This window comes from Stenella coeruleoalba (assembly GCF_951394435.1).
Source record: "Stenella coeruleoalba genome assembly, chromosome: 8".
In the NCBI taxonomy this organism is placed as follows: Eukaryota; Metazoa; Chordata; class Mammalia; order Artiodactyla; family Delphinidae; genus Stenella; species Stenella coeruleoalba.
The window spans coordinates 25,379,613-25,394,974 of NC_137154.1; the positions used below are offsets into that span (position 1 = coordinate 25,379,613).

The following is a 15,362-nucleotide window of genomic DNA, read 5'->3' on the forward strand; positions in this document are numbered from 1 at the left end:
GCAGAAGTTATTTAGAAGTTTTAGAAAGAAAAACTTACTTTTATTTATCTCTTTTTTCCTTTCTGCTATTTTTTTATGAAATTACTACATTGTGGTCAGGGAATATGTCTTAACTAATATCTGCATTTTCAAATTTATGGGAATTTTCTGTGTGTTTTTCTTATGTGTATCATATTTCCATATGTGAGTTATATCTCACAAGAAAAAAATGTTCTGAAAGAAGAGATATGGAAAATATACTAAAAATGCTAACAATAAGATTAGTATGGCAATATTAAAAAACCAAAATGGGAAATTAAATGTGAAAAAGAGATTTTATTATGATAAAAGGAAATTTAACTGTAGTAAAATTTCAAACACCCAATTACACGGATTCAAAACAACTACACAGTATTAGAAAAACAATAAAACATAGTTGGATACTTTAACACACCCTTTTCAGTAATCAACAGATGAAGCAATCTAAAAACAAATAAGGATAGGGAGGATTTTAAAAAACCTTTTTATTAAAGATTTAAAACATACATAAGACTATACAAACCCTCAGATACCATAACCCAACTGTAACAACCACAAACATTTTGATAAATTTATCTTTCTGTCACCTCTTTTATATTTGCTGGGATAGTTTAAGGCAAATTCCAGACCTATCATTTACTTGCAACATGTACATATACATTTTGTTAAATAACCTAATATCATTTATTACATTACACAAAAAATAAAAAGATATAAAGGACTTGAACAATATTACAAATAAAATCTATTAGCACTTGGTACTCATGGGATATTTATAAAAATTGACCATTTACCAAGCTAGTAACAAAATTTCCACAAATTTCAAAATGTAGACATTACTTAAGCCATATTCCTTTGACCACTATACAACAGGGCCATAAGTTAGTATTAAAGGAATACCAAAAACAACCAAAAAACCAAAAACCTACTGGGAAACAGGCAAGACCCCACTATTCTTAATAACTCTTGGGTTAAAAGGAAATCAAATGAAACGACAAACCATTTAGAAAGGACAGTGAGAGCATTAAAAATTGAAACCAGAGGAATACAGCCAGAGTGTAGTGAAAAAAAAAAGGAAACATACAACTTTAATGCCATTCATTAGACAGCAAACAAATAACAAACTAGCCAGAAAGAGAATATTCAACCCAGGGAAGATAGGGAAAAAGAACTGATAAAAGCAGAAATTAAGAAAAAGTGAGTAAAAAATGATAAGAGGAAAAAAAAAAGAAAAGTACATTGGTTCTTTGAAAGGAACCATTAAATAGGCAAATCTTCCATAGATTGATAAGGAAAAAGATTCAAATAATCAGCTGGAACAAGAAAGAACATACCTACAGAAACAGAGGAGACTACAAACTTATGAGGTAATAGTATATACAACTTTATAACAACAAATTTTAAAATCTAAATGAAAGAGATGATTTTCTAGAAAATATGCCATTCTTAAATTGGCCCAGATAGATCAAACTATCAGGAAAAAACTAGAGAGTTCTAGATATATTCTTAGAAATCCCAATTATATATAATAAGCTTTTTAAAATTTAAACAAATATAAAAACTTTCCTAATTCAATTTGTAAGGTCAGCATATTCCTGAATACAAAAATGAACAAGATTAAGACAAAAAGTACGATACATTCACTTCATTTATGAATCTAGGTCTAAAAATCCCAAATAAAATACTAGCAACTTAAATCTTACAGTGGACTAAAGCAATTCATCATGACCAAGCAGAGTTCATGGTAGAAATTTTTAAAAAGAGGTTTAGCATTAAGAAATCAAGTAATAGATGAATGTGGGGGTAAAAGAAAGCAGATTTATCAGAACCAGCTCAAAAAGGCATCTGACAAAATTCAATGCTCACTAACACACCATTGTAAAGCAATTATACCCCAATAAAGATGTTAAAAAAAAAAATTCAATGCTCATTGTTAATTTTAAAATAATCTTAAGAACTTCAAAACATAAGGATATCTTCTTAAAGAGTATGGTATACTAGAAACTGACAAATATATTTCATAGTCAAACACTACATATTTTACTAAATATCAAGAAGGAGGCCAGGATGCTTGCTATCATTGCAATTATTAAACAACAGAGGCCTGAGCCAGTAAGATAAGTTACCAAAAAAAAAAAAAAAAAGAAACATAAATTACCATTATTTTTAGAAGATATAATCATCTACTTAGGAGGGCAAGAGAATCAGGTGGAAAAACTGTTAAAATAGAAGTGCAACAAAAATGCCAAACACATGATGGAGACACAGAAATCAATCATTGCCATATATTATCAGTAACCAATGAGAGAACACTATGGGGAAAATAATATTTAAAATACTAGTAAAACTAGTATTTTTTAGATATTATAATATAGAATATCTATGTGGAAAAAAATGATATTAAAAGACATAAAATAAGATCTGAATAAGTAGAAAAACACTACATTCCATAAGTGGATGAGAAGACAATATTGTAAAGATTAACAATTCTCCCTTAAAATTAATTTATGAATTCAATGTAATCACAATCAAAATCTCAAAACACTGAAGGGGCTCCTACCGGCCCATTACAGGACAGTTTGAGCATCAGAAATAACGACTGTAACCTGTAAGACAAATTTTTAAAAATTCATGAAAGGCTTCTGGTGCCAACCAAGATGAAGTTAAGTCCACTAGACCTACTTATTACAAATAAAAACTCTGGACAAAACATAAAATGCAACTACCTGAAGACTCTGCAAAGTTAGTAACTGCAGGCAGACTGGGGAGGGAAGCCCAAACTGAAATAATCTTTATATAGAGGTGTTTCCTCACTTTCCTTCCTCTCTTATCACCTAGCATTGACTAGAGGGTGGCCCTTATGCAGAACTACACAGGACACAGACAACAAAAACTCCAAGAAAATCTGTCTTTCTGGATAGAGGAGTGGGGAAAGGAGCCCCATGCGAAGTAAGAATGTGGGGGGCCACTGTCATTTCTTTTTTCTTCTCTTTCTCTCTCCCAGCCCTGCCCCAAGGGCAACCCAAGTCACAGAGCTGCAACGCAAAGGCAGTAAACCTGACATCTTAAACCCGAACAGAAGACCTGTCTTTTTGGTGTACCAGAGGCACCTGGATGGGGCATGGGCTCCTATGGCATGAAGAGAGTAGAAAATGCTGTATGTCAATTATATCTCAATAAAGTTGGGGAAAAACATGTAGGAGGATTCCCTGTCCTTTTTTCTCTTCTCTCAGTGTGCTGCCCCAAGGGCAGTCCTAGTTGTACAGAATTGTGTTAAAGCATAAGCAGCTAAAAAAAATCCAAGGAAAATTCCAGATTTCTAGCCAAATGTCTGGGAAAGGGAACCCTGAGAGCTGGGCATGTAGGGAAATTCCCAGGGAAGAGAGAACTGGAGAGTGGTATCCTCTAGTTCTGTGCATGAACCTACACAAATCTTAGTTTCATGCCTAAACTGCACATATGCAGAATATACCCAAACTAGTATAGCAAAGTCTTTGAGATCTAAACTATAACAGTCTACCATCCACCCAAGTTCCAGACTAACTGCTCCGACAGATCCAAAGCACCAGAGCAAAGGCTTTGAAAACTGAACTAACTTCAGACCATCACTCAAAGATGAGACAGAACTTATGGTCTGACTGCCTGCTAAAACAAAACAAATCAACATTCTGCAGAGGATTTTAATAGAACCCAGAGTCTTACAGTATTGTACTCAAAATGTCCAGGATATAATCCAAGACTGCTCAATATATTAAGAACCAGAAAAATGTGACCAAACTTCAAAGGGAAAAGATAATTGGCAGATGCCACTCTAAGGTGACTCAGATGTTAAAATTATCAAAGACTTGAAGGCAGCTATCATAACCATGGCTCCCTGGGGTAAGGTGAACATACTTTTGAAATGAATGGAAATATGTTAAGTTCTCAGCAGAGACATTGGAACTAGAAAAAAGAACCAAAAATAAATTTTAGAATTGAAAAAAATATCTGAAATAAAAAATTCACTGGATAGGCTCAGTAGCAGAATTGAGAAGGCAAAAAAGTCAATGAACTTGAAGACAGACCAATAGAAATTATACAATCTGAAGAACAGAGGGGGAAAAAAGATTGAAAAAGAAATAAACAGAACCTCAGGAACCTGAGTAACGATATAAAAATATTTTACATTTATGTCATTGGAGTCCCATAGGAGAGAGATTGGTGCAGAAAAAAATAACGTCCCCAAACTTCTCTAATTTGGAAAAAGAGATACATTTTATAGATTCAAAAAGCTCAATGAACTCCAAACAGGATAAACCTTATCCAGACAAATAATTACAATCCTGAAAATCAAAGAAAAAGTCTTAAAAATGGAAAACTTCTTTGTGCTGAAAGGAAATGATACCAGAGGGAAACCTGGAACATCAGGAATAAAGGAAGTGCAACAGCAATTATAAATATCTGGGTAAATACAATAGACTATTCTGCTCCTGTTAAGTTATTTAGAATATATATGACTGTTGAAAGCAAAAATTACTTCTCTATCAGGGTTTTCAATATATGTAGAGGTAATATATAGGAGAAATATATATAACATAAGGGCAAGGGTAAAGAGATCTCTATGGTTTTTAGGTTTTTACATTTTAAGTAGCAAAAATATTAACTAAGTGGATTGTAATCACTATGTCAACCACTAAAAACATAATACAAAAGGATACAGCCAAAAAAAAAGAGAGATAAATTTTAAAATAAAATAGTAAAAAAGTTCAAATAATTTTTTTTTTAAAGACAGGAAAGAGGAGACAGGAACAAAAAAGGGGGGAAACAGAAAACGATAAAATGGAAGATTGAACTATATCAATAATTACATTAAATGTAAATGGTCTAAACATTCTAGCTGAAAGAGAGATTATGAGATTAGAGTTTTTTTAAAAAAGACAAAACTGAACTATATACTGTCTACAAAATACCCACATTAAATATAACGTCACAGATAGGTTAAAGGTAAAGGATGGAAAAAGATATACATGCAATTCATCAAAAGAAACCTCGAGTGGCTACATTGATAACAGACAAAGTAGACTTCAGAATAAAGATTATTACCAAGGAAAAAGAAGGATATTATATACTGATAAAAGGGTCAATTCGCTAAGACTTAACAATCCTAACTGTGTACATATCTAAAAACAGAGGTCAAAATACACAAAGCAATAACAGATAGAAATGAAAAGCAAAACAGACAAATCTACAAGCATACTTGGAAGCTTTGGAAATCCTCTCGCAGTAATTGACAGAACAAATAAACAGATAACCAGCAAGGAGAAGAATCTGAACAGCACTAACAACCAACTTGATCTAATTGACATTTATACAACAATCCACACAACAGCAGAATACACATTCTTTTAAAGTGCACTGGAACATTTATCAAGATCAACCATATTCTGGGCTATAAAGCTAACCTTAAAATTTTTAAAGAATTGAAATTACACAAAGTAGAAATCAATAAAGGACAGATGTCTGGAAAATTCCCAAATATCTGAATATCTTAAAATATGATTCTAAATAACTCATAGATCAAAAAGAAAGCACCAAGTGGAATTTTTAAAACTTTTAGAACAAAAGAAAATAAAAACAAATAATAAAAATAAAATCTGTGGGATATAGCTAAAGCAGGGCTTAGAGAGAAGTTTGTAACATTAAATGCTTAAAGCAGAAAAGAATAGAGGTCTGAAATCAGCAATTTAGGCTTCTACCATATGAAACTAGAAAAAAAAATACTAGCACACAATAAACCAAAATCAAACAGAAAAAGGAATTAATGAAAATAGCAGAAATCAGTGAAACTGTCAACAAAGGAGAAAAATCGATGAAACTAAAAGCTGGTCTTTTGAAGAGATCAATAAAATTAATAAACTTCTATCCAGACTAACGAAGATGAAGAGAGAAGATACAAATGACCAACATCAAGACTGTAAGAGTGGGACCCATGTGCTACAACTACTGAGCCTGCGTGCCACAACTACCGAAGCCCGCATACCCAGAGCCCATGCTCCGCAACACAAGAAGCCACTGCAATGAGAAGCCCACACACCGCAGTGAAGAGTAGCCCCCAACTCGCTGCAACTAGAGAAAGCCCACGTGCACCAACAAAGACCCAGTGCAGCCAAAAATAAATAATTTTTTTTAAAAAAAGGCCATATTTTATTTTAAAAAAAAAGACTGTAAGAGTGGGAATCACTACAAGACCTACAGAAATTAAAAAGATAATGAGGAAATGCTACTAACAACTCTATATTCATAAATTTGACAACTTAATGAAATGGACCAATTCCTTCAAAGATACAAAACACAGTCAAGAAGAAACAGACTAGTTGAATAGTTCTGTCACAGAAATTTAATTCATAGAAAACTCCAGGTCCAGATGGTTTCACTAGCAAATTCAACCAAACATTTGGGGAAGAAACAATACTACCCAATCGCTTGCAGAAAACAGAGAAGAAGGGAATACTCCCCAACTCACTTATGAGGTCAGCAATAACCAGATACCAAAACCAGACAAAGGCATTACAAAAAGAATACTACAGACTAATATTCATTGTGAACACAGATACAAAAAAATTAGAAAACTGAATCCATCAATGTATAAATGAGATAATATATCAGTCAGTGGAGTTTATCCTGAGAATGCAAGGCCACAGATATATTTAACAATCAATCAATGTAATTCACCATACTGACAGACTACAGAAGAAAACTACATGATCATTTAAATAGATGAAGAAAAAGCATTTGACAAAATTCAACCTCCATTCATTATAAAAACTGTTGGCAAACTATAAAATATAAGGAACTTCTTTAATGCAATAAAAAAAGGCATCTACAAAAACCTACAGTGAACATCATAGTTAATGGTGAAAGACTGATTTCTTTCTCCCAAAGATCAAGAACATGTTCAGGATGTCCACACTCAGCACTCTTATTAAACATTGTATAGGAAGTCCTGTATATTAAGACAGGAATGAAAAAGGCATTAGACTGGAAAAGAAGAAATAAAACTATCCTTATTTGCAGATGACATCATTTTCTACATAGAAAATCCTACGGAATCTAATTTTTAAAAACCATTTTTTTTTTTTGGCCGTGCCACATGGCTTACGGGATCCTAGTTTCCCAACCAGGGATCGAACCTGTGCCCCCTGCAGTGGAATTGTGGAGTCCCAACCACTAGACCGCCAGGGAATTCCCATTTAAAAAGTCTTAAAATAAATCAGTTGTGCGGATTTAAGATCAACGTATAAAAAATAACTATTTTTATAATCTACTAATGCATAATTGGAATCTGAAAATTTTAGAAAGTGTCACTTACAATAAATAGCACCCCAAAAAACTTAGGAATAAATCTAACAAAGCAGGATCTATATGCCAAAAACTACACAAGACTAGTGAGAGAAATCAAATGTGTGCATGAATTAAGGCTCAATATATTGTTAACAGTTTAGTGTTCCTCAAATTGCCACAGATTCAAGGAAATCAAAATCCCAGAAGGATTTTTTTGTAGATACCAACAGCTGACTTGAACATTTAAATGGAAATGGAAAGGAACTAGAATAGGCAAAACAATTTTGAAAAAGAACAAATTTGGAAGACTCACACTGCCTTATTTCATTCAAGATTTACTGTAAAGCTATAGGAATTAAGACAGTGTGGTACTGGTGAAAGCATAAACACATAGATCAATGTGATAGAATTGAGAGTCCAGAAATAGATTCACACAAATATGAATTCATACAATTAATTTTTGACAAAGGTGCAAAAAGCACTCAATGGAGAAAGGACTGTCTTTTCAACAAATGTGTTGGAAAAGCTGGACTTCTATGTGCAAAAAAATTAACTTCAACCCATACCACATATCTTATACCAAAAAAAAAAAAAAAAAATCAAAAGGGACCCTAGACTTAAATGTAAAATGCAAAATTCTAAAATTCCTAGAAGAAAACAGGAGAAAATTTTTGTGACTATGGGCTAGGCGAAGATTTCTTAGGATACAAAAAGCGCAAATCATAAAAGGAAAATTGGATAAACTAGACCTTGCTGCAATTTAAAACTTCTGCCCTTCAGAAATATTTAAGGGCTGTGGGAATTTAGAGGATATGAGCACTAATTCTGCCAGGAGTAACTTCCATAAAGTGACTTTGAAGATGGTCTTCAAAGATAACTAAGTGTCTGCTGGGCTAAAAAATCAAGAGAAAGGCCTAGGTGGAAAAAAACCTGCCCAAAAGAGCACAATTGTGACAGGGGCTCACAGGTCCAAGGAACAATGAGAAATTCAGTTGTCACGGAAGAGGCGAAGTGGAAAGGGTGGAGCAAGAGTGAAACATGGAAAGGGAGAATTTTTACACATTATAATTTTTTCCCATGGAGCAACAAGAAGCATTTCAAAGCAGAGAAGTAACAATTGGTTTTCCTTTTTTATAAAGTGTGATGACAATGCGGAGGACGGACTGGTGTAGAGACTGATGGGAAGGATTCTAATGAGAAGTCTGTTGCAATAGTCCAAGCAAGAGATGATGAGTTCTCACAGATGAGGAGGCAATGGGGATGGTAAAGGGAGAACTTCAAAGACCTATTAGTAAGGATAAGGTTGATGGTGGTGATTTTTAACTAAAAATGAGATAGTAACTGTTGTCTGGAAGAAACTAGTTCTAGATTCATGTTTTATAACAGAGATTATAAAATGTTTGCTCTAGGAACATAGGAGGGAATATAACAGTAATTGCAAAGAACTCTGAATTGGGGGAATAGAGTGTAAAACCTTACTAGGATTAGCCACATCTCTAATGTTTTGACTCTAACAATGATTTTCCATTATGCTAATTTCCTTGTATAACAAAATGAGAATTCTTTACAAATGTTTTAGCAGAAATTTATGCTGATAGAGTATTTGGGATACCAGCTGTTTCATATTACTCTAGTAGTTAAAAAGGTAGTCTCAAATCTGGAGAGAAGCTGAAAAGTACATCACAAAACAAGGTTTTACTCATAAAGCACCACTCTATTCATACAAAAGAGGTAGGCAGGGGCTTCCCTGGTGGTGCAGTGGTTAAGAATCCTCCTGCCAATGCAGGGAACACGGGTTCAAGTCCTGGTCTGGGAAGATCCCACATGCCATGGAGCGACTAAGCCCGTGCGCCAGAACTACTAAACCTGCGCTCTAGAGGCCGCGAGCCACAGCTACTGAGGCCACGTGCCACAACTACTGAAGCCTGCACAGGTGTGCTCCGCAACAAAGACAAGCCACTGCAATGAGAAGCCCGTGCAGCGCAACGAAGGGTAGCCCCCTCTCACCGCAACTAGAGAAAAGCCCGCGCGCAGCAATGAAGACCCAATGTAGCCAAAAAATTAATTATTAAAAAAAAAAAAAAGGAGGTAGGCAGGAATACAGATTCTAGAACCAGATAAACCTGAGTCTGGATTTCAGCTCTTCCGTTTACTGACTGTATGGACCTGGAAAATTCATTTAGTCTGTTATATCATCTGTATATTGGAGATAACAAAGCACATCTTATAGCATTGCTAATAGTTCCTGGCACAGAGGTGGTAGTTATTTTATTGTTATAAGTATGTTTTTCCTTAGCATGATTTTTTTTTAAAAGCTTTTTTTTTCAAATTTATTTATTTTATTTGTATTTATTTTTGGCTGTTGGGTCTTTGTTGCTGTGCGCGGGCTTTCTCTAGTTGTGGCGACTGGGGGCTACTCTGCATTGCAGTGTGCAGGCTTTTCATTGTGGTGGCTTCTCTTGTTGTGAAGCACGGGCTCTAGGTGCACGGGCTTCAGTAGTTGTTGCTCGCAGGCTCAGTAGTTGTGGCTCGTGTACTCTAGAGCGCAGGCTCAGTAGTTGTAGCACACGGGCCCAGTTACTCTGCGGCACGTGGGGTCCTCCCGGACCAGGGCTCGAACTCGTGTCTCCTGCATTGGCAGGTGGATTCCTAACCACTGCACCACAGGGAAGCTCAGCATGCTCTTTAAAACAGTAACTTTTATACTACTTGTCAATCATTTATATAAGGCAGTGCTTCTCAAAACAGTTCCTTGAAATGTTCCCTTAACTACAGAATAAAGTGAAACACACACCCAAGGATTTGGGCATATACTTTGGAACCAGCACAATTTTTTTTTTTTTTTGTGGTACGCGGGCCTCTCACTGTTGTGGCCGCTCCCGTTGCGGAGCACAGGCTCCGGACGCGTAGGCTCAGCGGCCATGGCTCACGGGCCCAGCCGCTCCGCGGCATGTTGGATCTTCCCGGACCGGGGCACGAACCCATGTCCCCTGCATCGGCAGGCGTACTCTCATCACTGCGCCACCAGGGAAGCCCCAGCACAAAATTTTTAAAGTTTTAACTTAATTATATTAATCTGCATGCTGCACACAAAATAACCATATTTAATAGTAAAATGTTAATCTTTAGGTAAAATTAGCATACCAAGAAAATATGCCAGTTTATATAACAACATGGCCCTCAGTACAATGCCTCATATCCATGAGCCACTTCAAGATGTCTCAGGTTAGAAAAGTCTGGATAGTGCACTATGTAAATTATGTTGCATGTGGTAAAAAGCTGAGAAAAACCAGAACTACTCAGCCTAAAACCCAGAACTTTCCTATAGGCAAGGAACATTTAAAAAAATAAGTCTCCTTATTTAATAAGGAGATACCTACCTATGCATTTTGTCCTGAAAAATGCAGACCTGCTTCAAGCTAAGAAAGCATAAAACTTGGTATAGAGCCAGAAAAATTAAAGTGGAAAGCCATAATTATGAATCTAAATTTTAAAACTTTACCTGTTTTCTTCTTTTTATCAGAAGTGGCATCCGAAGTATTTAAGGTAGTAGAGGTGCTTTTATAAATATCGCGACTGCATACTCCAGGATCATCTTCATCAGAAGAAAGTGAAGATAAATGTTCCGAGTTTTTAAGTTCGTTATCAGCTTTTTCTGACGGACTATTACCCCCAGTTTCAGACACTAAAGGTGTGGGTGTTGCACATGCAGTTTTTGGAAGTGGTGGGGGACAAAATGTACGAACAGTCTGGGTTCCTGGTCGTCTAGTCCTGTTAGGCATTCGTACAGCAAGAGTGGAAAACTGCTGCTTGGGCCCAGATTTCAGAAAATCTAAGAAAGAGGCAATGAATCCGGTTTTGACTTCTGGCTGTTTTTCCTCTACTTCTTTGATCTTCTGTCTCATTTTTTCTTGATGCTGATAACCATCATGGCAGCTTTCCGAGGAAGGGGGAGTATACGGCAAATATATATCTGTTCCCCTTGGATTCTGGCGTTTGCCTTGGGCAGGTCTTTTCAGCTGTTTTTGATTACTGTTGTCTTCCTCTTTAGTTTGCCCTTTTCCTTTAGTTTTCTTCTTCTGAAGGTTAAAATGCATTAAATCTTGGTTTTCCTCTTCAATCTTGACGCTGATTGGCTCCCCAGGTTGGGCCATGGCCAACAGTGCAAGTGTACTCCTAGTCGGGTTCATTGACACACCACTGTCATCACCCCCTAAAGTGAATTCACTCTCCGATGTAGCACTCTCTCCACTTATACTTCTACTACTAGAAACAAACTCTTGATTTCTGTTATTATTTAATGTACTATCAACAGGTACTTCGCTATCTTCTTCAGGTTCATGATTGGTAGCAGACTGTTTCTTGAATGGGCCAGAACTTTGCTCCTGGACTTCATGACCCGGCCCAACCACTGGTGAAGTTACTTTAGAAGCTTTATTTTGACCAGGTGTTTCAATGTGCTGTTGATCAAGAGTCATCTTTGACTGAAGAGTAGGTACTGGTGAAAGGTTTACAGTAACTTGATTTCCATTTAAGGAAATATCATTTATATTCGGTGGCTTTCCTACTGTAGCTGCTATGGAGTTAAAATCTGACGTCACATGCCCGACATCTAATGATTGCTGAAAATGAGATTTAGAATCACCATCTTCAACAGCAGGAATGGTTTCATTTGAAGTTGACTTGGAAAAATCAGAAGGTGTGACCCCACAAGCTGCTGCTGTAGCTGCTAAGATATCATCTACATTTGATAAAATATTTCTTTCATCACTGAGGAGCATTGCCTCTGGGAAACATATTGATCCAAGAGAAACAAAATGATTCTTTGAATCATGTTGATTTGTTTCACTAAAATGGCCCTTTGTTGTTAGATGTTGTTGTAATGGTTTTGAAGACTCAGAGAGGTCCATTTTCATAATTTCAGAATTTTGAGGATGGAGTTGCTGCTGAGAATGATCGCCATTGCTCTGAATAATATGACCATCCATTTGAAGGAAAGGATGTACTATTTGTTGAGGACTTTGAACACGCTGTACTTGTAGAGATGCCTTTACTTGTCCTAAACCGGCCTGTAGTATTGACTGCTGAAGAATTTGTAAATCACAGGCAGAATCTAAAAGGACCTGTGTATTAGGAAGAGATGCCTGATGGCCATGCCCTAAAGCATTATTTGGAATTTGAATCTGAGATGAGGCATTAATTATTTGATCATGCTGCTCCTGGACCTTGGCTTCATGTACCTTCTGTATAAGAGAATGCTGCTGGTTTAGGTCTTTAGTATTCAACCTTATTTGTGGAGTTTGCATTAAATTAGTTGTCTTCTTTATATCAAGGGTTGCTGCATTATTGACTTGGCCAACTTGTTGGTTAAGCTGTGCCACTGAACCAACTATGTTTTCTTCTTTTTTTGACTCCTGTAGAACAATCCCAACAACTTGATCTTCAAGATGGGAATTACTTCTGATTATGCTCTGGGAATATCTGTCATCTGTCTTTGACACCTTATAAGCTGACTCTGGAACATTAATTTCCCCATCAGATAGCCTTTGGGTTGATGACTCAAGAGATACTTGCGGCTGTAATACCTGTAACTCTTGCATTGGAAAATCATCCTCTTGCTTTGAAGATGTATACACATTTGAGTCAAGTTTTCTTTCAGCGTAAGACTTTGGATCAGGGGAAGGTATGTTATTCTGTAATGTCTGACAATGAGTAGAGGACGCAAAAGATGATGACTGGACAACAGGCAAAAACTTTTGGGACTGGGGAGATGATGACCCTTGAGTCTGAGCATTTTGGGAAGAATGCATAGAAATATAATTCTGAGTTGGGCTAGAATCTGACATATTCTGAGCCCGAGAGGCAGAAGAATAAGAAAGAGAAGGGGCTGTTAATGTTAGGGACTGCCCTGAAGCATAGCTTTCTGAAGGACTAACAACTGACAAAACTTGTGACTGAGATGAATAACTAACCTGTGTCTGACTAACTGGTGATAAACCCTGAGAGTGACCAGATGAGTAACTCTGAGACTGGCTAACTGAAGATAGATCTCTTGTTTGAGCAGGGTAATTCTCATTTGTAACTGAAGATAATACCTCTTGCTGATCAGAAGAATAATTAAGTGTTGGATTTTCAGAAGTTATAGTCTGAGATGACCCAGAAAAAGTCAATGTTTTATATAAAGATGGCAACTTCTCAACTTTGCTGGACCTATAAACATGTGAATGAACAATAGATGGCACATTATGTGGCTGTACTAAACCATAATTTTGAGACTGACTAACTGATAAAAGGCTTGGTAGCTGCGCTGTAGAATAAATTTGTGCTTGGCCTGATATTACAGAACTCTGGTTATGTAAAGGTTTGGAATAGCTTAGTGTTTGCACAGGAGGAATTATACTTTGAGGTTTGGGGGACTTGGCTGATGTTAGTGGTTGTTTTGTAGAACAGCTTTTTACTTTTGTAGTAGAAGGAGGATACCCTGATGATGGAATTGCAGATGAATAGGACTGAGCAAGTTCCACTGAGACCTGGGATGTCTTCTGTTGCAATCCTCCATTGCTCACCTGAGTAGAATCTCCAATTGGGTTACAGGATAAAGATGACTGCCTGCTTGTTTCCTGAAAATTAACCACACTTGCATTTGATAGATAACTGTGTAAGGAATGCTGTGAACCAGTCAGTTGTGCCTGAATAGACTGAGTACCTGAAGGCCGCTGATGGTGTTTAATAACACTACATTCTCGAAGAAGAGCTCTTTCAATGGAAGCAGTAGAACTAGTAAAGAGAGTTGAACCGTAGGCTTGAGGAGTTTGCTGGGCTCCTCCAAGTGCTGAAGGCAACAAACTAAATTGAGGTTGTAAAAGATGGGGTGCAGACTCTTGAGCTGAGCGGTATGTTGAAGACTGAGGTGGTATGCTGTTACTTATCGCAGAACTGCCCAGGCGCTCAAATGCCAAAGCGGTTGGAACAGTTCCCTGGGAAGTCTTGATTTGCAGCAAAGGATCATGAGGATTTAAAATTCCATTGGATGTAGTGTTAAAAGTTGAATCCTGAAGCACCAAAGGTGAGGTGGTGGCAAAGTTTCTATTGCTGAAGGTGGTGGGATGCTGATAAGCAGGGAGGGCAGAGGGTGGAAGTGCTCCAGTGGTTGGCAAAGGTCCAGTAACAAACAGCTCAGTTGCTGCTGAGGAATGCATACCTATGAAAAGAAAACAAATATGCTCATGCAGTTACAGCACAAACACTTGTATCTGCTTTCATAATACAGACTTAATAAAACTTACATAACCTTCAATCCATCAAAATCTCTTTAAAACTGAAAAGCCTGACAAATTAGTTCTGCACATGAATTTTCAAAAATACATTTCAAAACAGCTAGCTTTCATAAGGCAGGAACAAAATTACAAAGGTATCAGCAATTCATATGTATGATTGTTACAAATATGAGATTATACATATATATAGTCAGATAAGGTCATTTGATAATTAAGAAAACAGTGAAAATGTACATAATCTCTAATGATTAATTTCCCTTGAAATCCCAATGCAAAATACCAATGGACAAACTAAAATGTTCATAACATTAAAATTGAAACTGAACTGCCTACATTTAACATAATAAATCTGAAAATAATAGTGAGATTAATAGTGCAGCTTCTTTTATCAAAATAAATGCATTTTTAAAATTCCTTGCATTTCAAGTTTTGACTTCCTATGAACAACTTCTCATAACAATAGATGCATGCTTATCAAAAGAAGCTGATCAGAAATTAATAAAGCACTGTCAAGAAGAGAGTATTAACATTTCAGGACAGCATTCTTGCCACATACGGCAAAAGTAAAAACATGTTAAACCCATGCAATCCAAAAGTTCCATTTCTAGAAATTTACCCTATGGAAATAAGTGGACACAAAGATTCAAACAAGATATTCATTATAGTTATTGTGAATAACAGGTAGAAACAACCTAAATATCCATCAAGAGGAGACTGGTAAAATAATTATGGCATATCCTAATAATA

General features: G+C 36.3%; 1 protein-coding gene across 7 annotated transcripts in view; it reads right to left on the reverse strand.

Moving 5' to 3' along the window:
- The window catches only part of QSER1 (glutamine and serine rich 1), a 79,247-nt gene that overhangs the window by 26,737 nt on the left and 37,148 nt on the right, over window positions 1–15,362 (reverse strand). For all 7 annotated transcript variants that reach the window (XM_079930793.1, XM_079930788.1, XM_079930787.1 and 4 more), the window contains one exon: window positions 10,841–14,539. In XM_079930793.1, the coding sequence (XP_079786919.1) occupies window positions 10,841–14,539 (3,699 nt within the window). The remainder of the gene's footprint in view (window positions 1–10,840; window positions 14,540–15,362) is intronic.